The 26,870-nt window shown below is 49.9% G+C and overlaps 1 protein-coding gene across 6 annotated transcripts in view; it reads right to left on the reverse strand.

Moving 5' to 3' along the window:
- Positions 1-24,877, reverse strand: part of ZMYM3 (zinc finger MYM-type containing 3) — a 55,877-nt gene extending 31,000 nt beyond the window's left edge. Inside the window, exons 1-3 of one of the 6 annotated variants that reach the window (XM_038416214.2) lie at positions 24,747-24,877; positions 1,684-2,583; positions 117-160 (exon numbers count right to left, since the gene is read on the reverse strand). In XM_038416214.2, the coding sequence (XP_038272142.1) occupies positions 117-160; positions 1,684-2,566 (927 nt within the window). In that variant the 5' untranslated portion in view covers positions 2,567-2,583; positions 24,747-24,877. Of the gene's footprint in view, positions 1-116; positions 161-1,683; positions 2,584-5,752; positions 5,907-8,444; positions 9,877-23,396; positions 23,548-24,110; positions 24,248-24,746 lie in introns of those variants that run through there. The other 5 variants (XM_038416217.2, XM_043492852.1, XM_038416215.2 and 2 more) reach the window with 5 other exon arrangements.
- Between the last annotated feature and the right edge of the window lie 1,993 nt (positions 24,878-26,870).

The raw sequence follows: 26,870 nt of genomic DNA on the forward strand, positions 1-26,870 counted from the left end.
CCAGGACAGAGAAGGTGTCTGCCCCAGGAGACATGCACACTCCTTCCCATGCTCACTCAGAGGGGTGGCCTTCAAGTACTCTTGCAGACAGAGGCACTTATCTGAACTCTCCTCACCTTCTCAGTTGGCTGTTCGCTTCCCTTCCCAGCCAGGTCTTCTCCTGCAATGGAAATACAGACGACACCTGAATCCCAGACCCCAATTCTCTCCAAAGCAGGGGAAAAGCTGCCTGCTCAGAGAGAGCAGCCCTCTGCATAAACAGGAGGGGCTAGAAATCACAGGGAATAAGACCAGCCTTTGCTCCTGCCTACACATGCACAGCAAGGCTTGATACCACAGAGTCACTTGGAGGAAGAACCATATACAAGGTGTGGTATCCACGGCCGGGAGCATGCCACAGGGAGCAGGCCCGCATGCAGAGCGGGAGAGAGAGACACTGGGCAGCTGCAGCTGTCACTTCTACATTTTCGGAGCCAGCCTACCAACCTGGCGACCGAATCCTCTCTGTAAACACAGAGCAGACTCAGCCTGGGAAGAGAGTGGGTACGTCCAGGCCTTCCTCAGCCTGGTGTGGAGAGCAGGGCAGGAACCCTGTCTAATGGAGACATGCTCTGCCCACGCTGCTCCGCCCCTAGTGCCAAGGTAGCCTCAGACATTACCAACCAGCACCAGCATGGGCTGAATCCAGAGCTTTGGCAGGGGGACCAGTAGCCAACAGAAGCAAACTTCAAGCTACAGCAGGCAATGAGAGTGCTCATTTGCACCCAGGGCCCTGACTGCCAGAGCTATTAATCCCTCCTATTGGGGCCCCTTCCCCAGCCAACTCAATTAGCAGGAAATGCTGGTTCACGTGCAGAGGAGACCCAAGTTCCCTGTAATCTGCGCAGCCACGTAGCAGCCTATTTAGTACTGTGCAGGCACTCAAGGAACCCACCAAAGACCTGCTGTGGCTGGGGACCGGCCGGGGGAGGGGTGCAGCTCCACTGGCCCCAACTCTGCTGTGGCCTGGACCTGCTGTGGCTGGGGCGGCATAGCCCCAGGCACAGTCGGGGCACCCCTCCCTGGGCCCGAACCTAGTCCTGGAGAGGGGAAGGGGCGCCTATCCTGCAGCCCCAGCCCCAGAGCTGCCACGACAGGGAGAGGTGCCTTTCCCCTTGAGCCCAGGTGCTGCTGTGAGGAGAGAGAGCTGGGGGGAGTCCTCTCTCTTCACTGTAGCCCTGGAGCACTCTCCTGCACCCCAAAACCCTCATCCCTGGCCCCATCTGAGTCTGCACCCCCAGCCGAAGCCTCACCCCCACCCCCTGAACCAACCATCTGCCCCAGCCCTGAGCCCCTCATCCCCAGCCCCACCGCAGAGCCGCACCCCCAGCTGGAGCCTCACTCCTCCACACCCCAACCTTCTGCTTCAGCCCTGAGCCCCCTCCCACACTCCAAACCCCTCGGCCCCACCCCCCACCACATGAATTTTGTTATGTGCACCAATATGAAGGTCATGTGTCACACACTGCCTCCATATTGGTGTACATAACAAAATTCATTCTGCACATGGGTGGGAAAAATTTGAGGGAACACTGTCAGGAGACCCCAGGGTAAGAGTAGAGCTGATCAGTCTCCAGTTTACTGGAGCAGAGATTGCCCACCACTCGTCATGCAAGAACTTTGCCCTGGCACTGGAAGACCTACCTGGGGATGATGACCGTGTGGCTTCCTGTGCTTTCGGCATGCTGCTCTCTTGTCTGAGGGCATTACCACCATCCTCATCCCCCTCCTCAGCCTGGCTTTCGTCAGTGTGCTCAGGGGGCAGGGCAGAGCTCTGTTCTAGCCCCTCTTCTGCTGCTGGCTCCTCTTTTTGCACAGGGGAGCTTTTCCTTGGTGCCTTCAACCTTGTTTTCTTTGCCTGCTTAAGATTGGGCTGTGGCGGAACTGCTGGCAAACTTGAGAGCTGCATTGTAAATTCCTCTGTGGGTGGAGCAGAGCTTAGCTCCCCTGCGCTAGGAATGGGTTGCAAGGGGGACTCCAGGGTGTTGCCATCACAAAGCACAGTAGTGGCTGCAGCACAATCATCTTTTAGGTCCCCAGAGTCATATTTTGGTTTATCTTCCCCTTCTTTCCAAGCTTCCGGCACAACGTCTTCCCTAGCTAGCACAGAGGAGTCCCCATGCCCATCTGCAATGTCCTGGGAAGAATCTGTCTTGTACAGACCCTCCAAATCCCCTGGTTTATCTAGAACCATCAAGCCAGTGGCTTCATCCAAGTCATCTAAGACACCAGGTTTCTCCAGAACGTCCAAGACACTGGGTTTATTTAGATCAAGGTTGTTTGATTTGCTTAGATCAGCCAAACTGTCTGTTTTCACCAAAAGATCTAAGTCCCCATCTGCAGTCACCTGCTTGGTCTCATCCCATTCCATCACAGAGGGCTGAAGACCTGATGCTTGCTGTGTAGAAGCTGTCTGGGAGCCCAGAAGATCTTCCCCAAACTCCATGTCAGCAGGGAGATCACCAATCAGTGGTTTATCAGGCTGAGAAAGTGGGTCCAAAGATCCAGGAAATTCACTGGAATCCATTTAGAAGCAGCAAACAACTGGGAATGAGAAAGAGCCAGAAAGTCAATGTTACAGCATTACCCATTACCCAATCTAAATACAGCATTACCCATTCTTCCAGGCTTCACCAGGAGATCCCTGGTGGGAATCTAGCACAGACCAGGAGACAAGTGACCCACCTCCACTTCTCACAGTATAACAGGGAATTACAAACTTCTGGAGCCAAAAAGCTGCCTTGAGCTCTGCCTGCCTGAGAATTTACCATGACATGCCTATGCTCCACCATGGCCAAGATGCAACTACAGGGGTGAGTGAGCATGTTTACAGCAGAGAAACACAGTGGGCTACTACAAAGGAACTGTGTTTCAATTCAGAGGACTATGTGTAGCTATTCAGCAATCTGTAATGCGGTAGCGGGACTGGTGCCCCACCGCCCCTTCAGTACTTCAGCAGAGCCAGACGAGGGGGCAGGATGGGTCAGTTCTCAAACAGCTGCCCACGTGTTACTATTTAAAGTGCCTGTTCTCCCAGCCAGTCCATCTCACCACCAGGAGCCAGCCCCTCTCCACCCCCCCTGTAGGAACCCCCTGCAATCTATGTTGCCCATGCCATGGAGATAGACTATCCCCAAGAGCTGGGAGTCAAAAAACACAGGGAGACAAGGACACAACTCTGGGATCCCAGCTGTATAGGTGCAGGAGTTGCAGAGTGTTTGGTTTCTGCAGAAAGAAACCTTCGGGGGGGGAGGGGTAAGGTGGGTTATAAGTGAAGACAGAAATAACCCTAAGAGGCTAAAAACCACTAACAAAACATAACGGAAAATCATAAACTAGTATCTTGGAGAATGACCCTGAAACTAGTACAGAGCAAGCTAGGCAGCAAGGATGCATCAATCTGTGCTGCCCCTGCTGAAATGAGATCACTTCTGGGCTCCTAACTATGTGAGAGATTGAAAGTTGAAGTCTAAGGAGAGCCACAAACATGATCAAGGGCTGGAGGAGCTGAACTATGAGGAGAAACAGAGATACATATGTCTTTGCTAAACAAGGAAAACCACCACCAACTATATAACAGATGTAAAAACCAAAAAGGGAGAGGGATCCTGGGAAGTGCCCAGTTGGATCAAACCCTGGGCAGAATTCTTTTTCTGACAAGGCCAGAACCGGATGCTTCAGAGGAAGGAGCAAGAACTCCACAAGAGTAGATGTAGGAAAAGCATCATTCTAATCCCTAAGAGTTAGAAATTGGTCTAAGCCCTGAGGCAGGAGGTTTAATGTGCCTTCCAACATTTGTTACCAAACACTATTCTAACTCTGGACATTCTCAACCCTGTAGATGTCCACTTGCTTCTTAAATGGTCAGTTTTTGGTCTCAGTGACACCCTATGGCAGCAAGTCACAGTGACTAATTACAAATTGTGTGAAAATGTATTTCCTTTTCTCAGTTTTGAATCTGCCACCTTTTAATGTCATTTGTTCTTCTGTCATGAGACAGGGAAAACAGGAGTTCTCAACCAGTCATTATTTTACAGATCTTTATCACGTCTCCTCTTTAAAGGTAACGATCCCTATTTTTTCCAATCTCTCTTCAGGGAAGCTGTAGCAGCTCCATCACTTGAGTCTCCTAAACTGGCCCCCAAATAGCAAGCACAGTGCTGCTCCTCAGCTTGCTCCCATCCATAGTACCTCGGAGTCTCTTACCCCGGGTCCTTTAAGTTCCTGTGGCCAGCACAAGACTCCTCCTCTCACCTGCACCATAATACCACTTGGTGGATGCTTCTATAGCTCTAGCACCTATGAGGAGGGAATTATTACAGTGTTTAGTCTAGCATCCTCTCTGGAGGAGCTGGGACCTGCCACACTAGTTGGCTGTGTAGAAGTCACCTCACAGCTCGGGTGAATAGAGCACGTTTGGAGTTCATATGGTCCGAGATGATTTTACTGTGAAGAGAAGGTAACCCCCCCGCAAGCAGTCGACACCTCTTGAGAGGGGGTATTTCACTCCTGACACACACCCACACAGTCCAGAACAGACTATAAACAGGGTGCAGCAAGGATGAGGCCTCCAAAGAATTTTCTCTCTCAAACAGGTTTGCAAGATGAGGAAGGGCAGAGGGAGAATTGACCAGCTCCTTCTTCTCTTCCTTCCCACAGCAGGAAAGCCAGGCGTCACTCACGAGGCAGTTTATTTCGAACTAACACATTGGAAATACATGTGTGGAGCAGGAACAGACCTCGGGAAACTGTCTTCAGAAGGAGGTAAGAGTCTGACTCTGCAGCCAGACATCGTAAACATTTTCAGTTATCGACTAAAATAAGAATAGCCAAATATCCTACTTCAGGAAGGCAGCTGAGAACTGCTGCCCTCAGGAAGGGAAAATGATTCACCTGGTACTCTACTTCTCTGAAGACATCATCTCACATAGCCCTGTCTCTTCAGCTAGAGACTGGCACAGCTCCCCTTGTCCCATTAGGGCACCAGTAACAGAGCCATGCCCCCTACTACTTTTGCATGCTACCTCCTGTCAAATATAAATGCTGCCCTCCATCTGTTCCAGGCAGTTCCTCTGGTTGGATAGGAGGCAACGCTCCCAGGATGAGCCAGTTCAAGAACATAAAATCTAAGATGTGCCTCAGAGAAAGGAAATGAGAAAAAAAAACAAGTGCAAGAGAAAAGCCCCTCCATGAAGAAAAGGTCCAGAGCCTTAGGGAGGTGAGATGGCTCCAGAGAGATCTTCCAAGAAGTAGAACAAGTAAAATAATTTCTCCTTTTCTAAAGATGCCCTCTACCAGGATTCCCACTTCTGGAGAGGAAGAAGTTAGTACACCACAGCAGCGACCAGCAATAAGGTCAACCCCAGCCCAGTGAACAGGGAAGGGTTTCATTTGATGTACAAAGCAGAGGAGAAAGACACTTCTCAAATCCACAGTTAGGTGCAAAGTACAAGCCTGCAGAATGAGCCACAGAGGCCAAACACACAGACAAGATTGGTCACTGTGTGAAAACAACACAAAGCTTCATTTGATGGTGGGAAAGTTCGATCTCCTGTAATAGGGGCTAATCAGGCCTAGTTCACCAATGTTAAAGAGCTTCTTCTCTAGGAAGCCCCCAGCTAGGGTTCCACTGGGTTGCAGCTCAGGTCTCTTGCTTGGGACAGCCAGAAACCAGTCCTCCTCAGTCCCTTGCTGTTCCTTGAGTTACTTTTACCTCTGTAGTCTTCCCCAGCTTCTTTGTCCTGCTCCTTCCTTTGCTGGTTTGGTTGGTTTGGCAGCTTTTCACCAGCCTGCTGAAGGAATACTCTCCCTGAAGTCCCCCTCAGGGCAAGTCTACACTACAAAATTAAGTTGACCCTAAGTTACACTGATGTACAGCTGCCACAGTAATTAAACTCCTTTTGCATGTCCAAACCACTCTCCTTGTGTTGGTGGCATGCGTCTTCACTACCAGAACTTGCACTGATGCAGAGAGCAGACACTGCAGGGAGCTATCCCACTATGCAACTTGCCACCATCTAGTGCAGGATGGTTTGGGAAGGGTTTGCAATGCCTTATGGGGGCAAACGAGTCATGCAGCAGCAACTGGGACCATGGTTTCAACATCCCATGATGCAGTTTTCTCCATCCCATAATTTTATCTGCATCCTATGATGTCTGTGTCTCTTTTCAAAAGCACTGCAAATCCATGCGTCCGCCATGTCTGTGAGAAGTATGGATCCTGCACAGGTCTGCACTATTTTGTGAGCACAATGAGCCTGATCCTGCAGTATTTGCAGAGGCACCATAGGAGCTGTAGGGAACATGACAATTCCATGGAGGCTAGCTTCTTGTGGAACACAGAAACAATAGAAGGCTGTTGCTAGCCTTCACGGAGCAGCTGCAGATGGGGGAGCACCAGTTCTGGGCCTGAGAAACAAGCACTGACTGGTGGGATTGTATTGTTATGCAGGTATGGGATGAAGAGCAGTGGCTGTAGAATTTTTGGATGGGCAAAGCCACATTCCTGGAAGCGTGTGCAGCACTTGCCCCAGCCCTCCAGCGCAGCGACACCACAATGAGAGCTGCACTGACAGTGGAGAAGCAAGTGGCAATTGCTGGGTGGAAGATGGCAATGCAAGATTACTGACAGATCAGTAGCAATCTATTTGGAGTTGGAAAATCCACCATAGGGGTTGCTGTGATTCAAGCATTCACGGCCATTAATCGCATCCTGCTTCGAGGGATTGAGACTCCGGGCAATGTGCAGGACAGTGGATGGGGTTCCAAAACTGTGATAGGGTGGGGGAGATGATACACGTATCCCTATTTTGGCACAAGACCACCTTGCCCAAATACATCAACAGAAAGGGCTACTTTTCAATGGTATTTCAAGTGTGGTGGATCACCAGGGACACTTTACTGATATCAATGCAAGATGATCAGGGAAGGTGCATAATACACATTTTTAACACAGGCCTGTTCAGAAAGCTGCAAGCAGGGACTCTTTCCAGACCAGAGGGTTACCTCTGAGGATGTTGAAATGACAATAGTGATCCTGGGAAACCCAGCCTGCCCCTTACTCCTGTGGCTCACAAAGCTGTACACCAGCCACCTTGACAGCAGCAAGGAACGCTTGAATTACAGGCTCAGCAGGTGCAATATGACACTGAATGTACCTTTAAACATTTGAGAGGACACTGGCACTGTTTACGCATGAGATTACTCAGTGAAAAAAATATCCCAATGGGTATAGCTGCCTGCTGTGTGCTTCATAGTATCTGTGAAGCAAAGGGGGGAAGTTTCTATCGGGGTGGAGGTGGAACAGCTGTCTGCTGATTTTGAGCAGCCAGACACCAGAGCTATAAGAAGAGCTCAACAGGGAGCTATGCAACTCAGGGAAGCTTTGAAAGACCATTTTAATAGTGAGCCACAGTGAAGTGTGCTGCGGTATCATGCTCCGCCTGGCATTGTTTTGGGTTTTTTTTGCAGCCCTGTATGAACCTTGTAATGAGTGCTATGTGTGTAGTAACAGAACATTGGAAATGCACCTATTGTTATTATCTGTGAATGATGTCAGCCCTAGCCATCATATGTTGTGAGCTAATAAAAACGAATTAAGTTTCCATAAATAGACTTTTATTCCAAACCCAGCAAACAGACATATTTGTAACTGAATGAAACTTTATAAATACAGAGAAAAGAACATTTGAAGAAGAAAGAACAGTCATTTCCATTTCACATACACATACACCAACTGTCTCTGTTGCACGGTGAAGTGGTATGCATAATGCACCACGTGGAATGTGGGAGGACAGGGGTGTGGGGAGGTGCTGGAATGCAGCTCTTTATGGGCTGCAGAGGGAGGCAAGCATGGGTCTGTTGAATCTGAAGATCAACAAGAGTCTCCAGTATGTTTGACACTTGAGAAGTGCTAGCATCTCCTGCTACACGTTTCTCTCCTTTTCCTGTGCTTTTCTCCTCACTGCTCTATCCCTGTCCATTCTATCCACAAGAGTGATCCTCTACACCCAGTTCTCGGTATCCAAAGCACTAGAGGCTTGCAGGATCTTTTGGAACATATCATCCCATGTCCTCTTCCTTCTCCTCCTCATGTGGCTCAGCTGTTCTGCTGGGGTGGATGGAGAGACCCTCAAGGCCACATTTCCAGCTGCAAAAGATGCAATGCACAAAGCTACTATTGTGAGTTTATTCGTAAGATAAATGGAAACTTGGAATACTGAACTCACTCCCCTTGATCCACACAAGTTACGAGCACTACATTCTCACTTCTCCTTGGGATTCATAGAACATGGGGCAGTCCCTCTACTTCTATTAGCTATTTCACTACCTCTTCTAGCATGATTAAAAAAAGAACAAATGAACAGACAATACCAAAGCCATATCAAAGCAAACTCCATACTTACCAGAGGTTCCTTCCCCTGCATCAGGCTCGCCGGTGCTGGACAACAGAGACTAGCTTGACTGCTCCAGCATCAGAAAGAGGTCCTTGCTCACCACGCCACTGGATCCACCCTGGTCGCCTGTCCCCCATGCTCCTCCTTTTCCTTGTCCAACACCTCTTCCTCACTGTTCACTTCAGGGACCTGTTACTCCAGCTCCTCTGAAGTATCCAAGTGGTTCTTCTTGGCAGTGGTGGTGGGGTCTTCACCAAGAATGGCATGCAACAATTTGTAAAAGCAGCATGCCTGCCGCTCTGCACTAGACACTATTTGCATCCCTTGCCTTCTGGTACGCCTGCCTCAGCCCCTTGACTTTTACGCAGCACTGCTTATAGCCCTTATAGCCTCTTATAGCCCTTCTCCCCCATGCCCTGAGCGAACTGCTCGTACATATCAACATTTCTGCAGCTGGATCAGAGCTATGCCCCCACAGCCTCTTCTCGCTACAGATATCCACCACTTTCGGTGTATTCCAGGAAGGAGCTTGTCTGCAGCATTGGGCAGGCATGGAGAGCAGTTAGGTGAGCTCTCCATACCACGCAAACAGGAAATGGAATTTCAAAGGAGCGTGGGGCTTTAAAAGAGGAGGGGTGTCTACCTGTGTACCTGGCCCCCGGGCAGTAGACTTCAAAAAGATGACCAGAGCAGTCACAGTGGAGCACCTTCTAGAGGCCAATAAAGTCAACATAAGTAACGCATTGTCTATACTGACATCGCATCGACTTAACTGCTATACCTCTCGCAGAGGTGGTATTATTAAGTCGGCATAGAGAGTGAGTCACTTCGGTGGGAGTGACATTTTAGTGTAAAGAGAAAAGGAGTGGCCACTGAATGCATCCGATAAAGTGAGCTGTAGCTCACAAAAGCTTATGCTCAAATAAATTTGTTAGTCTCTAAGGTGCCACAAGTCCTCCTTTTCTTTATGCGAATACAGACCAACATGGCTGCTACTCTGAAACCTGTCATTATTTTAGTGTAGACTCCTATAGAGTTATATCGACATAAGCTACCTTGTGTCGACATAACTCTGTAGTGTTGACCAGGTGTCTACCTGCCTTGCAGCCTTTTTATCCTCACTGCTGCTGTGGAGTTACCAAATCAGCTCTGAATGAGCATGAAGGCAGTTGCTTTGTTAACTCCCTGAACGCTGAGCAGGCATGGAGTATATAGATGCCACAAGATCTCCCCTATCTTGGGAACATGTTTTGGAACACAAGTCTGAAATGGGACTCCTTCCTGTAGACCAGTCCAAATAAAAACACCCTTGTAAATGCATGGGGAGAGGATCGCGGATCAGCCTTGCTGATATCTACCATGGAAACATCCCTGAGGCAGGCCGTAGAGGCACCTGTGTCGGGGCATCCTGTCCAAGGCCCAGGGCCCCCCCTTGGGGGGTGCAGGGCCCAGGACATAGGCACCCAGTTTCTAATCTACCAGTGTGTGCTCCCCCCCACTCCACCCCTTCCCACAAGGCCCCACCCCCACCTGTTCCCCTCCCCCTAATGCACTGCACCCTCGCTCCTTTTCCCTCCCCCCCAGCACCTCCTGATGCTACGAAACATCTGATCCACGGCAGGCAGTAGGCGCTGAGAGGGAGGGAGAGGTGCTGATCCGTGGGGCCCGCCGGCGAGCAGGAGGCACTAGAGGAGGTTCTGGGAGGGGAGCTCTTCCTTGTCTCCCCCCGCCTGCCTGCGGCTTGTCTCCTAACTCCGCTCACCCGCCTCACTGCCCAAAGCCCCGCAAAGTGCAGGGCCCAGGGTGGTCGCCCCAGTTTGCTGTACCCAAGGAACAGTTCTACCGAGGCCAGTCTTCTTGTTTCATGCAGTCAGGACCAGTGTTTCCTTTAATTTTTCTCACCCATGTGCGAAATGAATTTTGATATGTGCATCAATATGGAGGTGATGCATGACACATGACCTTCATATTGGTGCACATAACAAAATTCATGTGGTGGGAGTGGGAGGGGGCTCCAGAGGGTTGGGGTGCAGGGGTATGAGGGCTCCGGCTGGGGGTGTGGGCTCTGGGGTGCAGCCGTGGATGAGGGGTTTGGGGTGCAGGAGGGTGCTCTGGGGCTACAGCTACTCCCCCCAACTCTCTCTCTCTCCGCTGCAGCGCCAGGGCTGGGTTTGGGCTGGGGAAGGGAGGGAGGGGGCACCCCAGCTGCACCTGGGTCCAGGACTCTGGGCCATGCCACGTTGTGCCTGGGAGCGGGCCTACCGCACTGCCCTGGCAACACCTGGGGGGGTCAGGCGGGCCACGCCTGGGGGCATGCCAGGCCGCAGCAGAGTTGGGGCTGGCAGAGGGACGCCCCTCCCCCAGCCGGTCCCTGGGCAGGTTCCCGGAGTGCCTGTGCGGTGCTAAACAGGCTTTTGCGCGGCTTACAGGGAACTTGGGTCAGGACACCGTAACATGAAAGGCAGCAAGACATCAGCTCAGACAGTATCTTCCTGTGAACAACACTGCCCAGCGTATTGGTGTCCAAAGGAACAAAGAAGTAGTTAGACTATCTAAGAACAGTTAAAGGACTTAAGCATTTGGAAAAAGGCTTCACTGGGGTGAGCATGTGGGCGAGAGAAACATGTCAGGCCAATAGGCTACTGAAGTGGAACTCCACCACCACAAAGAGGGTTCTAAGCCCAGAGCACCACCGTATCCTCCTAAAACCTGGATAATGTGCACCAGCCACCAGGGCATGACGTCACTCATGGTTTACTTTCATTAGCTTTGTCAGGACTGCACTGATACCACTTGAAACAAGGTTTTTTAGTGGATGGTTTGAAGAGCAATAAGCCCGGCATAAGGCTGATATGGAGTTACAGACAGTGCCTGACTGGGACAGGTTCATGGGATGCTCAAACAGTTGCCCAGTGTACCTGGATGGAGTTAGTCTTTAGGTTGGACTCAGGCAGATGTATGGGGGAAAGTAAGGGGTCTCTTTGCACCTCACTGCAAATTTTTTCCACTTGGAGTTGTCGGTCTTTCGGCTAGGTGGCTTTCAAGAGGCCACAAGTTGCCTGCTTAGAGACTCCATGACTACAGATCTCTGCCTTGCCAGGAGCCATGCTCCTGTGATGGTTCTGAGCGATGCTCTGAAAGCCAGATTCCCAGCCCAAGGATCAGCTTTGGCTATCTGCAACAGGGCAATGAACCATACTTACCTGGGATGGCAGAGGGCTTTTGGAATCATTGAGCGTCTCTCTCTCCTGGACTTTGCCAGAAGGTCTCCTTTCATAGGGCTGCCCAGGAGGCGTCCCTCTATAATGTGGGATTTTCTTAGTGCCATGAGCAGGACACTAGAGGATTATTATTCATGGGAGTGCTGAAGTGATCTACCTTTGGTACCCCTCCCATGGGGGAGATCTAATCCACAGGCCACTCACGAGGATCTACCACAGATCTGTCTGCAATCACATCTTCCTTCCTTCAGTCTTTGGTGGAACAAAGGATCTGGTCCAAGAGGTGAATATATAGCAGAACCTCAGAGTTACGAACATCTCAGGAATGGAGGTTGTTCATAACTCTGAAATGTTCATAACTCGGAACAAAACATTATGAATGTTCTTTCAGAAGTTTACAACTGACAATTGACTTAATCCAGCTTTGAAAATTTACTATGTAGAAGAAAAATGCAGCTTTTAACAATCTTAATGTACATGAAACAAGCACAGAAACTGTTTCCTTACATCGTCAAATATATATATTTTTTAAACTTTCCTTTTTTTTTTTTTTTTTTTAGTAGTAGTTTATATTTAACACAGTACTGTCCTTGCCTTCTTTTTGGTCTCTGCTGCTGCCTGATTGCATATTTATGGTTCCAAATGAGGTGTGTGGTTGGTGGGTCAGTTCGTAACTCTGGTGTTCAACTCTGAACTGCCCGGTAATAGCGACCATAATGTAACTAAATTTACATGCTTGTGAGGAGGAAATGCCCAAAGAAACCCACCACAGTCGCATTTAACTTCAAAGGGGGAAATACACAAAAGTTAGGAAGCTAGCCGAGCAGAAATTAAACGGAAGAATCGCAAAAAGGAAAGGCTTACCAACTGCATGGAGACTATTTAAATGCATCATAGCGGAAGCTCAAACTAAATGTGTATCCAAATTAAAAACAAGCAAATAAAAAAACCCCAGTAAGATGACCAAAAAAGTGCCACCATGACTAAAACAGCAGAGTAAAAGAGGCACTTAGAGGCAAAAAGGCATCCTTTAAAAATCAGAAGTCTAATGCTACTGAGAAAAACAGAAAGGAGCATAAACTCTGGGAAGTCAAGTGTAAAAGTATAAGGCTGGCAGGCCAAGAAAGAATTTGAAGAGTAACTATCTAATGGCAGCTAATAACAGAGAAACAGCATTTTATTTATTTATTTATTTATGTATTTATTTGTACATCAGAAGCAGGAAGGCTGCCAAACAATCGTTGGGGCCACTAGACTACTGAGGTGCTAAAGGAGTGCTCAAGAAAGACAAGGCAGTTGCGGAGAAGCTAAATTAATTCTTTGCATCAGTCTTCATTGCAGACATTACTGGGGGAGTATATCTCCAGCCATACTTTTTAGGTGACCAATCTGATCCACTGTCCCAGACTCAAGTGTCACTAGAGGAGGTTTAAGAACAAATTGATAAATTAAAGAGTAATAAGTCATCAGGACCAGATGGTATTCACCCTGAAGTTCTGAAGGAACTAAAATATAAAACTGCAGAACTACTAACTATGGTATGTAACTTCTCTCTTAAATCAGCCTCTTTACCTGATGACTAGAGGATAGCTAATGTAATGATTTTTTTTTTTTTAAAGGCTCCAGAGGTGATCCTGGCAATTACAGGCCAGTAATCCTAACTTCAATATCATGCAAATTGGTTGAAACTATAGTAAAGAACAGAATTATCAGACACATAGATGAACACAATATGTTGGGGAAGAGTCAACTCGGCTTTTTTAAAGGGAAATCATGCTTCACCAATCTATTAGAATTCTTTGAGAGGGTCAACAAGCATATGCATAAGGGTGACCCAGTGCATACAGTGTACTTGGACTTTCAGAAAGCCTGTGACAAAGTCCCTCACCAAAGGCTGTTAAGCATAGTAAGCAGTCATGGGATAAGAGGGAAAGTCCTCTCATGGGTCAGTAACTGGTTAAAAGACAGGAAACAAGGGTAGGGATAAATGGTCAGTTTTCACAATAGAGAGAGGTAAATAGGGAGGTTCCCCCAAAGATCTGTACTAGAACCAATGCTGTTCAACATATTCATAAGTGATTTGGAAAAGGGGGTAAACAGTGAGGTGGCAACGTTTGCAGACGATAAAAAAGTTACTCAAGAGTTAAGTCCAAAGCAGACTGTGAAGAGTTACAAAAGGGATCTCACAAAACTGGGTGACATCATGGCAGATGACATTCAGTGTTGATAAATGCAAAGTACTGCACACTGGAAAAAAAATAATCCTAACTATACATACAAAATGATGGGGTCTAAATTAGCTGTTACCACTCAAGCAAGAGATCCTGGAATCATTGTGGATAGCTCCCTGAAAACATCTGCTCAAAATGCAATGACAGTCAAAAAAGAGACCAGAACACTAGGAACCATTAGGAAAGGGATAGATAAGAAAACAGAAAATATCAGAATGCCATTATATAAATCTATGGTACACCCACATCTTGAATACTGCATGCACTTTCGGTAGCCCCATCTCAAAAAAGATGTATTAGAATTGGAAAAGGTACAGAGAAGGGCAATGAAAATGATTAAGGGTATGCAACAACTTCTACACAAAGAGAGATTAAAGAGACTGGAACTGTTCAGTTTAGAAAAGTGATGATTATGGAGGGATATGACAGAGGTCTATAAAATCACGAACGGTGTGGAGAAAGTGAAAAAGGAAGTGTTATTTGCCCCTTCACATAAATACAAGAACTAGGGAGACAAGGTGGGTGAGGTGTAATATATTTTATTGTACCCACTTCTGTTGGTGAGAGAGACAAGCTTTCGACCTGAAGAGAAGCTCTGTGTAGGCTCAAAAACTTGTCTCTCTCACCAACAGCAGTTGGTCCAGTAAAAGATATTACCCTATCCACCTTGTCTCTCTAATATCCTAGTACCAACACAACTACAATACCACAACATACAAGAACTAGGGATCACCCAAATGAAATAGGCAGAAGGTTAAAAAAAAAAAACAAAAACACAAAATCAAAAGGAAATACTTCTTCACACAAAGCACAGTCAACGTATGGAACTCACTGCCATGGGATGTTGTGAAGGCTGAAAGCATGACGGGATTTAAAAACAAATTAGACAAGTTCATGGAGGATAGGTCCATCAATGGCTATTAGCCACAATGGTCAGGCATGCAACCCCATGCTCTGGGTAAACCTAAACCTCCAACTGCCAAAAGCTGGATGACAGGAGGATCACTCAAAATTGCCCTGTTCTGTTCATTCCCTCTGAGACATCTGGCAATGGCCACTGTCAGAGACAGGATACTGGGCTAGATGGACCATTAGTCTGACCCAGTGTGACCATTATGTTCCCTGCCAAGTGCCTGCTGACAAAAAATGGGAGGGACACAGCTTGCTCCCAAACCTACAGGGCTGCCCAGTACCTCCTGGCCTGATCATGGAAAGCATGGCAGCCTGATACCCATTTGAATCCAGACCATCACTGGGGATACAAGATCACTGAAGGTCTTTGGCATTAGGATAGGACACCTTCATCTCCAGAACATTTTGTGCAACTGCTGTCCCTGAGGAGAGAAAGTTCAATGAAGGGGTAGTCCCTCAGCTGCAGTTTAGATTGGATGTCTCAACACCTCCTATCTGTTACTCAGATATGAAGAGGAAGCCCTTGTGCTGCTTATTTCCAGTGGGATCCCAGGGTCTGCTGAGGATGCCGCACGTGCAGCTTGTGTCATGGGAACTACAAATACAGCTGTGGCCGCCAGACAGAACATTCATGACCGTCATGGCCGGCACTGGCATCTGCTGACTTTTCATTACCCTTTCTGCCAAGCGAATTAGCTGTTGGATCCCATCCTGGGCAAGAAAGCTTTGAGCTGAGATGTATCTAACAGAGCTCCTGAATATGACAATTGTATTCTGGTGCAAGTTGGAACTTTGGTCATTAAGCTTTTTGATAAAAGTACCCTAAGAACCCCATGGGATTACACGCTGATCTTTGACAGCGTCCAGAGCAGTGTCCTTAATCAGTTAATTGTCATAGCAGGGGAATGTTGGGGCTACTCACAGAGACCACAACTACCAAGCATTTAATGAAAACATACAGTGCCGATGCCAGCCCAAAAGTGCAGATAATGCTGTTTCCCTACAACCAATTAATCTCCCTTTGTGCACACAAGTGTCAGCAAGGTTCAGGGCATTCAAGCAGCTGACTTTCTCTAGCACACACGATGGCTCCTAGGGTAACCATCTTAAACTTTTCTTTTGCTGATCTAGATACTGATTCAGATTCCCAAGATCCAGGCTGTGCTGAAAATTTCTCATCTTTTTGACTATCAGAAAGTATCTAGAATAATTTCAACAATTTCCATCCCACCATCAACCTCAGCCTGGACCAGTCCACACAAGAGATCCACTTCCTGGACACTACGGTGCTAATAAACGATGGTCACATAAACACCACCCTATATCGGAAACCTACTGACCGCTATTCCTACCTACATGCCTCTAGCTTTCATCCAGATCATACCACTCGATCCATTGTCTACAGCCAAGCGCTACGATATAACCGCATTTGCTCCAACCCCTCAGACAGAGACAAACACCTACAAGATCTCTATCATGCATTCCTACAACTACAATACCCACCTGCTGAAGTGAAGAAACAGATTGACAGAGCCAGAAGAGTACCCAGAAGTCACCTACTACAGGACAGGCCCAACAAAGAAAACAACAGAACGCCACTAGCCATCACCTTCAGCCCCCAACTAAAACCTCTCCAACGCATCATCAAGGATCTACAACCTATCCTGAAGGACGAGCCATCACTCTCACAGATCTTGGGAGACAGACCAGTCCTTGCTTACAGACAGCCCCCCAATCTGAAGCAAATACTCACCAGCAACCACACACCACACAACAGAACCACTAACCCAGGAACCTATCCTTGCAACAAAGCCCGTTGCCAACTCTGTCCACATATCTATTCAGGGGATACCATCATAGGGCCTAATCACATCAGCCACACTATCAGAGGCTCGTTCACCTGCGCATCTACCAATGTGATATATGCCATCATGTGCCAGCAATGCCCCTCTGCCATGTACATTGGCCAAACTGGACAGTCTCTACGTAAAAGAATGAATGGACACAAATCAGACGTCAAGAATTATAACATTCAAAAACCAGTTGGAGAACACTTCAATCTCTCTGGTCACTCGATCACAGACCTAAGAGTGGCTATACTTCAACAAAAAAGCTTCAAAAACAGACTCCAATGAGAGACTGCTGAATTGGAATTAATTTGCAAACTGGATACAATTAACTTAGGCTTGAATAGAGACTCGGAGTGGATGAGTCATTACACAAAGTAAAACTATTTCCCCATGGTATTTCTCCCCCCCACCCCACCCCCCACTGTTCCTCTGATATTCTTGTTAACTGCTGGAATTAGCCTACCTGCTTGTCACCATGGAAGGTTTTCCTCCTTTCCCCCCCCTGCTGTGGGTGATGGCTTATCTTAAGTGATCACTCTCCTTACAGTGTGTATGATAAACCCATTGTTTCATGTTCTCTGTGTGTGTGTATATAAATCTCTCCTCTGTTTTTTCCACCAAATGCATCCGATGAAGTGAGCTGTAGCTCACGAAAGCTTATGCTCTAATAAATTTGCTAGTCTCTAAGGTGCCACAAGTACTCCTTTTCTTTTTGCGAATACAGACTAACACGGCTGCTACTCTGAAACCTATCTAGAATAATGACAATGTTAAACAACAACTTCTACTGAAGTTCAACATTTTTAAATCAGCAAGTCCAGGTAACCTGCACCCAAGAGTTTTAAATGAATTGTCCAAGGAACTCTCTAGACCAGTAATGTTAATTTTTAGTAAATCTTTAAATAATGGGAATTTTCCAGAGGACTGGAAAAAAGCTTATCTTGTGCAATATTTAAAAAGGGCAAGCAGGTCACGGATCTGAAGCAAAATAATGGAACAGCTGATAATTGACTCAATCAATAACAAATTACAGGATGATAATATAATTAATGCCCAGACAACATGACTTTAGATAATAGGTCTTGTCAAACAAACTGGATATTATTTTTTGAGACGATTACAAGTTTGATTGATAAGAGTAATTGGGTGGACATAACACCCTTGGAGTTCTGTAAGGCATTTGACTTAGTACCACACAACATTCTGATTAAAAAATTAGCACTATACAACGTTAACATGGCACATAATATGTGTATTAAAATCTGGCTAACAAATGATTCTCCATTAACATTTTTAGCTCTATTAGTGAATGACTGTTGTGAGAGACTGGTTCTCAGCCAAATGCTATTCAATATTTTTATCAAGGATCTGGAAAATGTAAGGACATTACTTACCAGTAACTTTTGTTTTTCATGAGTCAACTCTGATTTCACACTTGTAAGATTGGCACCCCCTTGCCTGAGGGGCTGTCCGCTGGGGCTGCACGACCATAGTGACATTGACATTCAATTTCATAACTTATATCAAGGAAGCACAGCCACCAAACACATCAGTTCCTTCCTATCTGCCACCAAGAGCACTAGGGAACTGTGGTGTGTGTGGTCAGCCTTGCAGATCTGAGCTAATCCCCTTGGTTTAAATAGTTATAGCTCAATTATTACTGCTGATAAAGTTAGCAGAGGCCATTAAGGTTGATGGAGTAGTATGAGGTGGACAAGATCACGGTTACAGAGAAATACAGATCACTTGGTAAGTTGGGTACAATCAAACTCCATGCATTGTAATACAACCAAATGCAAGGGCCGACATCCAGGAACAAAAAAGTGTAGGTTACACTTACAAGATGGGGCCTGTATCCGGGAAAGCTGAGCCTCTGCAAAGGATGTTGTAGATAATCAACTGAACATAAGCCTCCATTGCAATGCTGCAGCTAAGATGGATAATGCCATTCTTGGTTGTTGTGGTAATGTGACTCCCCACCGCCATCAGGCAAAGTGGTATTACAGAACTCCTTTGGTCATAACCAGGTCCAATTTGACAAGCCTTTGAGGCTTGTCAGGGCAAGGGGTTGGCCCTTAAAAGGGAGGAATCCAGGCCAGCTGAGGCACCAGTCTGAAACAAGCCGACCTGGCGCACAGGGCTCCGAGCCCAAGGCCTTAGGTTACTTACTGAAGGAAAAGTTTGAGCATGCAGCCTGGCCTAGCCTTTGGAGAAAGAAGACAGAAAAGAAATCCAGCCTTTGTTGGAACCCCTGGAACTAAGCCTTGGCTTTAGATATAGGGGCCAAGACTTTCTTTGGGGATCTGAATGACTGACTTCCACTTAATGGCATGAAGCCCCAAGGGCCATGGAAATATTTTCTTTTTCATTTGACTGCTCTGTACCCACCGAAGGGAGCAGACTCAAAAAGCACAGATGAAGGGACATCCCGAAGGGGATTCCAAGTAAGGAGGTAACGATATAGGAGGTAAGTGAAATGCCCTTCCCCACTTCAAGGGTGCAACTGGGGAACGTAGCCTTTGACAGATATAGAAACTGGGAGAGCAGGAGGAGGGAATGGGATTCCCTATGTATATGGCACTGATGAGATTATTGCTGGAATATAGGGTCCAATTCTAGTGTTTACACTTTTAAAAGGACATTGAAAAACAAGAGGATTCAAGGAAGAGCCATAAGAAGCAGTCAAGGTTTGGAAAGCTTGCCTTCCAGTGAGAGACATAAGGAGCGCCATCTATTTAGTTTACTGAAAATTAAGTTAAGAAGTAACTTTATCACAGTCTAGAAATATTTACATGGGGAAATTTCTGATAGCAGATGGCTCTTTCATCTAGTAGACAAGGCAGAACAAGATCCAATGGCTAGAAGCTGAAGTTGGACAAATTCAAACTGTAAATGAGGCACACATTTCTAACAGCACTGGTAACTAACCATTGGGACCACAGAGATTCTCCATCATTTTCTATCTTTACATCCCCATTCAGGGTCTTAAGTTATTGGACTCAATGCAGGAATCACTGGGTGAGGTCTCTTGCCTGAGTTACGTAGGAGGTCAGATTAGACTAGCACAATGGTCCACTCCTGGCCTTTGAATCTGTACCAGCCTTCTAGTTTGTACGAGTCTAAATAGCAGCCACCCTCGCCATGATCATTCAAGCCTGCCCCCACACATGCAGCTAGAATTGTCTACACAATGTGGGTCATCCCAAGTGCTCTGGAAAACACCATCACTGGCTTTGCCACAACTATCAGTGCTAGGGACACCAGCACCAAGACCAGAGTTTCTTGCACCGGGAGCACCAAATTCTTTGGGTGCAAGCCTCAGCCTTGGTGCAGTAGTTACTCCGATTCATCACAAGATTGTACACCTGCCAACAGAGAGCAACAGGATGCCCTGAAGTCGGTATTGTAGGCTTCAGGACAGTTTCACAAGAGCAGGATTAATCAAGCTAGGTTGCCCAGAATATACCCAGAAACTTTATCCCCCTCCCTGCTTCAACCAAGAGAATGCAGGAGGGTGAAATCCAGAAGCCTTAAGGCAGAGCTGTCCAGAGTTGTGGCTTTGACAGGGTGTGTCAGAAAGCCCAACTTACAGGGCCACTCTGGGATGCCTCAGAGGGCTTGAAGGTACTCCTCACACCTCTTCACCACTCAGGTACATCCGTTGATGTGTCCAACACTTCGGCACTAGTGGTAAACTGAGGCAGACAATATCAGCATGCTCAGCAGCTTGTGACAGATTTTGGAGCAGAAGAGCAGCCTCCTTCCTCGTTTTCCCTTCTTCCGACACCAACGGCTGATATCTGTGTCACCTCTTTGCCAAGTGATGGCAGATATTTGGGCTTTGCCCATTAGCTTCCAAGTGGAGAAGCGAACCATATGGAATCTGGGTGTATTCTAAGTGCAACTCATTTTATTTGCACACCTACACCAGCCCCAGAACACAAATGCAGATTATCCATTTTTTCAGGAATCTCAGCCCAATTTCAATCCCTAGTTCCCATGGAGCAATTCTGTCTCAAGAATTGACCCCAGTCAGAGACCAAGGCAGAAAGCGAACTCTCCTGCTGCTTGTACAGCTCCCACTCCAAGAGCCACTGCTTCTACCCAGAACCTCACCTGTAAAACAAACACTACACAAGCCTTTCTTCGCAGACCAAAAACCTGCCATGAAAAGACATCTGCCAAAACAATACCATAAACAAAAACAGGACTCTGGGAGCACTGAGTGAAGAACAAGCATCAACTAAGAGAGATGCTGAGGTGAATGATGCTCAGTGTCAAGACACCAGCCAAAAGACAAAAACAGGTATTGGAGCCCTGGAAAAGGCCAAAGAATAGTGGTTTCTGAATGCCAAGGAAATTGCCAAAACATGCACCAGCATGCCAAGGCAATGGCCTCAAAACTTCCCACAGATGACCACAGCTGCCTGGAAAGCAGTTGCAGACACAAACCATCACCAGATGATTATAGCTGAGACGTGGGGAAGAGCTGGAGTGCTGGTTTGATGAGGTGCAGTCTCTGAAGCAAAAAGAAAAGGAGGACTTGTGGCACTTTAGAGACTAACAAATTTATTTGAGCATAAGCTTTCGTGAGCTACAGCTCACTTCATCGGATGCATTCGGTGGAAAATATATTTGTATTTTCCACTGAATGCATCCGATGAAGTGAGCTGTAGCTCACGAAAGCTTATGCTCAAATAAATTTGTTAGTCTCTAAGGTGCCACAAGTCCTCCTTTTCTTTTTGCGAATACAGACTAACACGGCTGCTACTCTGAAACCTCTCTGAAGCAAATTCATTTACTAGCCATGGTGTTGAACATTTGGAGACATTTAGATGACAGACAAAACTGCCAGTAAGCAGCCTGGCACTGATGCCATGCTGTGTTATAGGGCTCCAAAACCTGAAGAGCTAGGAGAGGGTTCTAACTAGTCTTGAGCTAGGAACCAAAGACCCATCAGTAAGAATCCAGCAGAGATAAGGTTCTTAGAAAAGGATTTTTCTCCCCACATGTAGGTGTCTACAATTGGCCTGGGACATTACAGGGAATTTTCGCCTTTCCTGAGAGCATCAGGAATTGGCAGAAGCAGGGTGCTGGTTTGGATAGACCAGCGTTTTCACCCATTTTGGTAAATCCTAGGTTTCTCCTTCTAAAGTCTGGGCAATTGGAGAGGCCCCTGAGCCCTGGCCATGGGATAGCCGCAGAAATCTGCTGGTAGGGTCCATGCCCATCAACCAAGAACACTTTTCATTGGGGAAGGAGAAAGATGTAGAGGGTGGTGTCTCTTAGGCCAGATCTATACCAGCAAAGCACTCCTCGTGTGAACTCAACTATACTCTCTAACCCTGAGCAAAACAAGCTAGACTAGTAAAAGCTCAGTTTTGCCACTGTGTCTACCCGACAGGCTGCTGCCAGCACAACTGTATCAGTCAGGGATCACACCACTTCACAGCCCAAACTCATAGCTCTGCCAGCAGAAGTCTGCAGCCTAGACACAATCTTAGGCTTCTCTCCCACCCACCCAATTTAAAGCTATAATACCTAACTTTGATCCTTTGTCCCAGATACCAGATTTTTATTGGGAGTCTGGAGTGACCAGCTGTTTGGGTGAGATTGTTACACTGCACCCCTACCCTCAGCAGCCGGGGGGGGAGGGAGCAGAAATGACTGGAAATGACTGTAGGCTCAAAGGGAACTTGGAATGGGGCCTGGCTTGTGAATGGGCAAGAGACATGGCTGGAGCCATGGGGTGGTTTTGCTCCATCAACCACAGAGGGCAAATGTGCTACTGTCCCTTTCAAGATGAGAAATGAAGCTAGGATGGAGCTGATGACAAAGTCATGCTCTAAACAGGAGCTTTGAATTTGGGAGGCAGTTTGAGGGAATGGCAGCACAGTTTACAAGGAAGAAGCCAAGTGACTTGCAGTCTAGAACCAAAGCTGGAACAGCACATCAGGAAATGAGAGGAAACTTCTACTGGGACAGAAGAGTAACTCAAATAATGGCTCCTTCTCACTTAGTTGAGAGGCTCATCCCCACCCTGCATCCCAGAGCCATGCACCATCCCCCATACCCCAAGACCACTCCCTGCAGGCCAGAGCCACATCTCAACCCTTACCGTGAACAAGCCCACATGGCAGGTAGAACCATACATCCACCCCACGGAACAATACCCCATAGAGCCACACTCCCTCCCATCAACAGCCACAGCCCACCCATACAAGCACATTCTGCAGGCACCACCAGCATGTGTCCCACTACAACCAATCCCACAGCAACCTCCAGGCAGCACTTTGCCCTGCCCCACCCCATTCCCCCTCCCCCAGGCACACCCTCTTGGTAGAGCTGTTGCTTTAGGGACACAAAGGCATCTCCTGCTTTTTCCCACTCCAGGGCCCACAACATAGCTCAGGAAGAGGGAGCTGGAGTCTAGTGTGACTCCTGCATCAGCAACAGTGTTTTTAGGCACCTTCAAATGCAATGTTTTATTCTCGTGTGTGGAGAGCCAAGCACACTCTGCAGATAAATTCTCTTCCCAAAGGGCATGCAAACCAGGTAGCGAAGAGGAAGGGAAAGGGCTCTGGAAAAAGCCCCGCTTGATTCAGATGTGAAAAAAGGTATTGGGAAAACAAGCTCAATAGATATAAATGTTCCGATCCCATTTGACATCTGAGGGAAACAAGGAGCCCCCAAGGCCAAAGCACAACCTGCAATCAAGCACTGTAGCGCCAGCCATGGGCAACGCACCATCTTAGCTAGGCTAACCAGAGGCTTGCAGGGCTTCTAATGATTATGTCTGGATATGGGGGTAGAAGAGACGCATGGTATTTCCTGGAGACCCAGAGGAAGCACTGGACTGAAATTCTGGGCAAGGGACCCAAAGTGCCCCATGTGCTGGCAGGCATCAACACGGAGCTGCGGCCACCTGCCACCAGCACAGACAGAAACAATCCCAGAGACAGATCCTCACCTGCTCCACCCTCTCCCCATGGTAGGGGTCTATCTTCTCTCCCACTTCCCCAGGACAGGGGCGCCCACCCCTGCACTCCCAACCCTGTTCCCCCTCCCCCATAGCGGCTCTGCACATATATGTTCCCTCCCCCCCGCGCGGAAAAGGGGGCGGGGTCGGTGCGCGCCCCCTCCCCCTGCGCGGAAAGGGGGCGGGGTCGGTGCGCGGCCCCTGCGCGGAAAGGGCGCGGGGGGGAGGGTCGGTGCGCGCTCCCTCCGCCCCGCGCGGAAAGGGGACGAGGGCCAGCGCGCGCCCTGCTCCCCCCAAGGGCCCTGCCCCTCTCCCCACGGGTACCCCAGCCCCGCCCCCACCCGGGAGCGGAGGCATAAGGCGCCCCGCGGGCGAAGCCTGGAGCCGCCGCCCCCTCCTTATCCGAGACCGCGCCGCCCCCCAGGCCGCGCTAATCATCGCAGCCAATGAGGACCCGCCCCCAGCTCGGCCGCGGCTCGTACCTGGCTCGCCGCGCCGCCCGCACTGCCCGGAGCCCGGATTCGGGTCGCGGCCCCTTTAAATGGAGGCGCCGCTCCGAGCCCTCAGCGCGCTACAGCCCGAGGGGGGGCGGGGGCGACTCCCCATTGGCTGCGGCGGGAGGGGGGCGGTTCCCTATTGGCTGCGGTGGGGCTTGGGCTCGCGAGACTCCCTTTCAGCGGGCAACCCTAAAAACCCGGAGCGGATTCCAGTGTCCGGGATCGGAGGCAGACCCTGGGATCTGCAGGGCGACCCGAAAACGCGGGGTGGATTTTCGGATCGGAGGAGGAAGCCCAAACAAGCTGGAGCATAGCTCCCGGTGAGGGACGCTGCCTCCGCAGCTGCCCCCAATGCATTCTTGGGGGGTGAAATCCCGGCGCGGAACCCAGGATCAGGAACGGCACCGTCCCCTCCTGGGGGCTGCCCGCAAAGTGCGGAGCGGATCTTGCCGCCGGAGCGAGAGCACCAGCCCCCCTGGAGCCGTCTGCCCCGTTAACCCTCTCGGGCCCGGGGGAGGCCGCTGCGGAGCGGGCCCCGCCATATCTGGCCTCGGCCCCGAGCGCCCCTACCCGGCGAGCGTGCGGGGGCGGCTCCCGGTCCCGGCCCGCTCCGGCCCCTACCTGCGCCACTCAGGAGCCGCCCGGCCCGCTCCGGGCTCCGCCGCCGCCTCCCTGGAGCTGGAGCGTCTCCCCCGGGCGGTGAGTGACAGCGCGGCCGGGCGGGGCTTCGGCGGGGGCCCGGGACACGGCACCGCCCACGGGCTGGGCTGTGCCCGGACCCCCGCCCCCCCGGACGCCCCCCCACTTCTCACCCGCCGGGCCCCGCCCACTGCCGGCCCCCCCATGGGCCTCCTCCCCCACTGACACCCCGACTCTCCTCGCCCCCCGGCCCCCACGGACACCCCACCGCTCTTCCCCGCCGGGCCACGCCCACTCGCAGGGACCCCTCTACCCCTCCCCCATGGACACCCCCACTTCTCCTCATAATCCGGGTCCCGCCCACTGCCGGGCACCCTCCCAAGCGCCCCCTCCCCCCACTGACATCCCCCGACCCCACCCGGCCACGCCCATTCCCAGGGACCCCCTCCCCTTCGACACCCCTACCTCTCTTCACCCCCCTAGACTCTGCCCCACCTCCACTGGGGCACCCTCCCCCCGGGACTTCTCAGCCCCAACCCCCCTTGGTCTCCTCCCCCAGGGACACCCCCACCTCTCACACACACCCAGATCCCTGCTGGGCCCTGCCTATTCTTGGGGGGCCCCCCCCAGGACTCCTTCCCCTCTCCTCATCCCTCTGGACCCCTGCTCCATGGGGACCTGCCCACTTCTGGCACCCCCCTATCCCACCAGGTCGACTCCCCCCCCAGGGAGACCCCTGGCTCTCCTCACACCCCAGACCCCTGCCCTGCTGGGCCCTCTCAACCCACAGTACCCTCACCTCTCCTCACACCCCTGGGACCCACCCATTCCCTAGCATTCCCTATCCCTCCTCACCCATAGGCCCACCTCCCCCCATGGACACCCCCACCTCTCTCACACCCTCATAAACCCCCACCCCTCCTGGAACCTCGCCATTCCTCACACACACCCTGTCTCCCAGGGACCCACCCCCTTCCACCCCAGCCCCCTCATCTCCCTCCAGGGACACATTTTCTCACACATATCCCCATAGGGAGATCCACCCCCTCCTGGGGAACCCCCTTTGCTACCACCCTGGGACTCCCCCTACACCCTATTCCACACAGTCCCCCCTCCCCTCAGAAACAACCCCACCTCTCCTCACACACACGCATGGACCCTCCAACCTGACTCTGCCCCGTCCCCCAGGAACCCACCTAGACCCAGACATCCTCTTCCCCACCACCTCGCTCTCTCTCTCTCTCACACACATCCTTCTACCCGCCCTGTCCCATGCCACAGGGACCTACCCAATCTCAGCTGTTCTCTCCATCCCACATCCCATTCCCTCACAGCACCCCCCCACACACAGGGACAACCCCTTCCCTCCCACCCCCTCATCTCTCCAGACACTCTCCATTCTCCTAGGGACCCCCCAGCAACACCCCATCCACTCACACACATACCCCATCTCCCATCACCCCCCCAAGACACCCCATCCCCCCAGATACACTCCTGCATCTCATCTCATATCCTGACCCCCTCTCCCCATGGGACTCTCGCATCCTCACACACACACCCCTCTTCCCCCCAGGGACACCCCTCCATCTCCTCTCACATATATATATATATACACACACACACACACCTCTCTCCCTGAATAGCCCCATCATTCCGGGACCCTCCCAGGGGCTTCCCACCACTTCATATACACACTCCCCTCTGCCTCTGGGGACCCCCCACCATGCCCCTCCCCTGCCCCTTCCCCCCCACCCCCCTCCACACACACACACTCTCCTCTGGACACAACCCATCATCCCTGGACACCCCCCACCCCTCTCGCGCTGCTCTTCCCCCCTCAAGGATTCCCCATCCCCTCAAACAAACACACTCCTCTTCCCCGGACATATCCCCAGGGCCGGCTCTACCGTTTTTGCTGCCCCAAGCAGTGAAAAAACCTGTCGCTGCCGAATTACTGCCACGGCTGGCGGGAGAGAGAGAAGCTGCCGCCGAATTGCCGCTGCGGCGGAAACTCTGCTGCCCCTTTCTGACTACCACCCCAAGAACCTGCTTGGAACGCTGGTGCCTGGAGCTTGCCCTGCATGTCCTATACCCTTTCATACACAC

This window comes from Dermochelys coriacea, chromosome 9, assembly GCF_009764565.3.
Source record: "Dermochelys coriacea isolate rDerCor1 chromosome 9, rDerCor1.pri.v4, whole genome shotgun sequence".
NCBI classification, from domain to species: Eukaryota; Metazoa; Chordata; order Testudines; family Dermochelyidae; genus Dermochelys; species Dermochelys coriacea.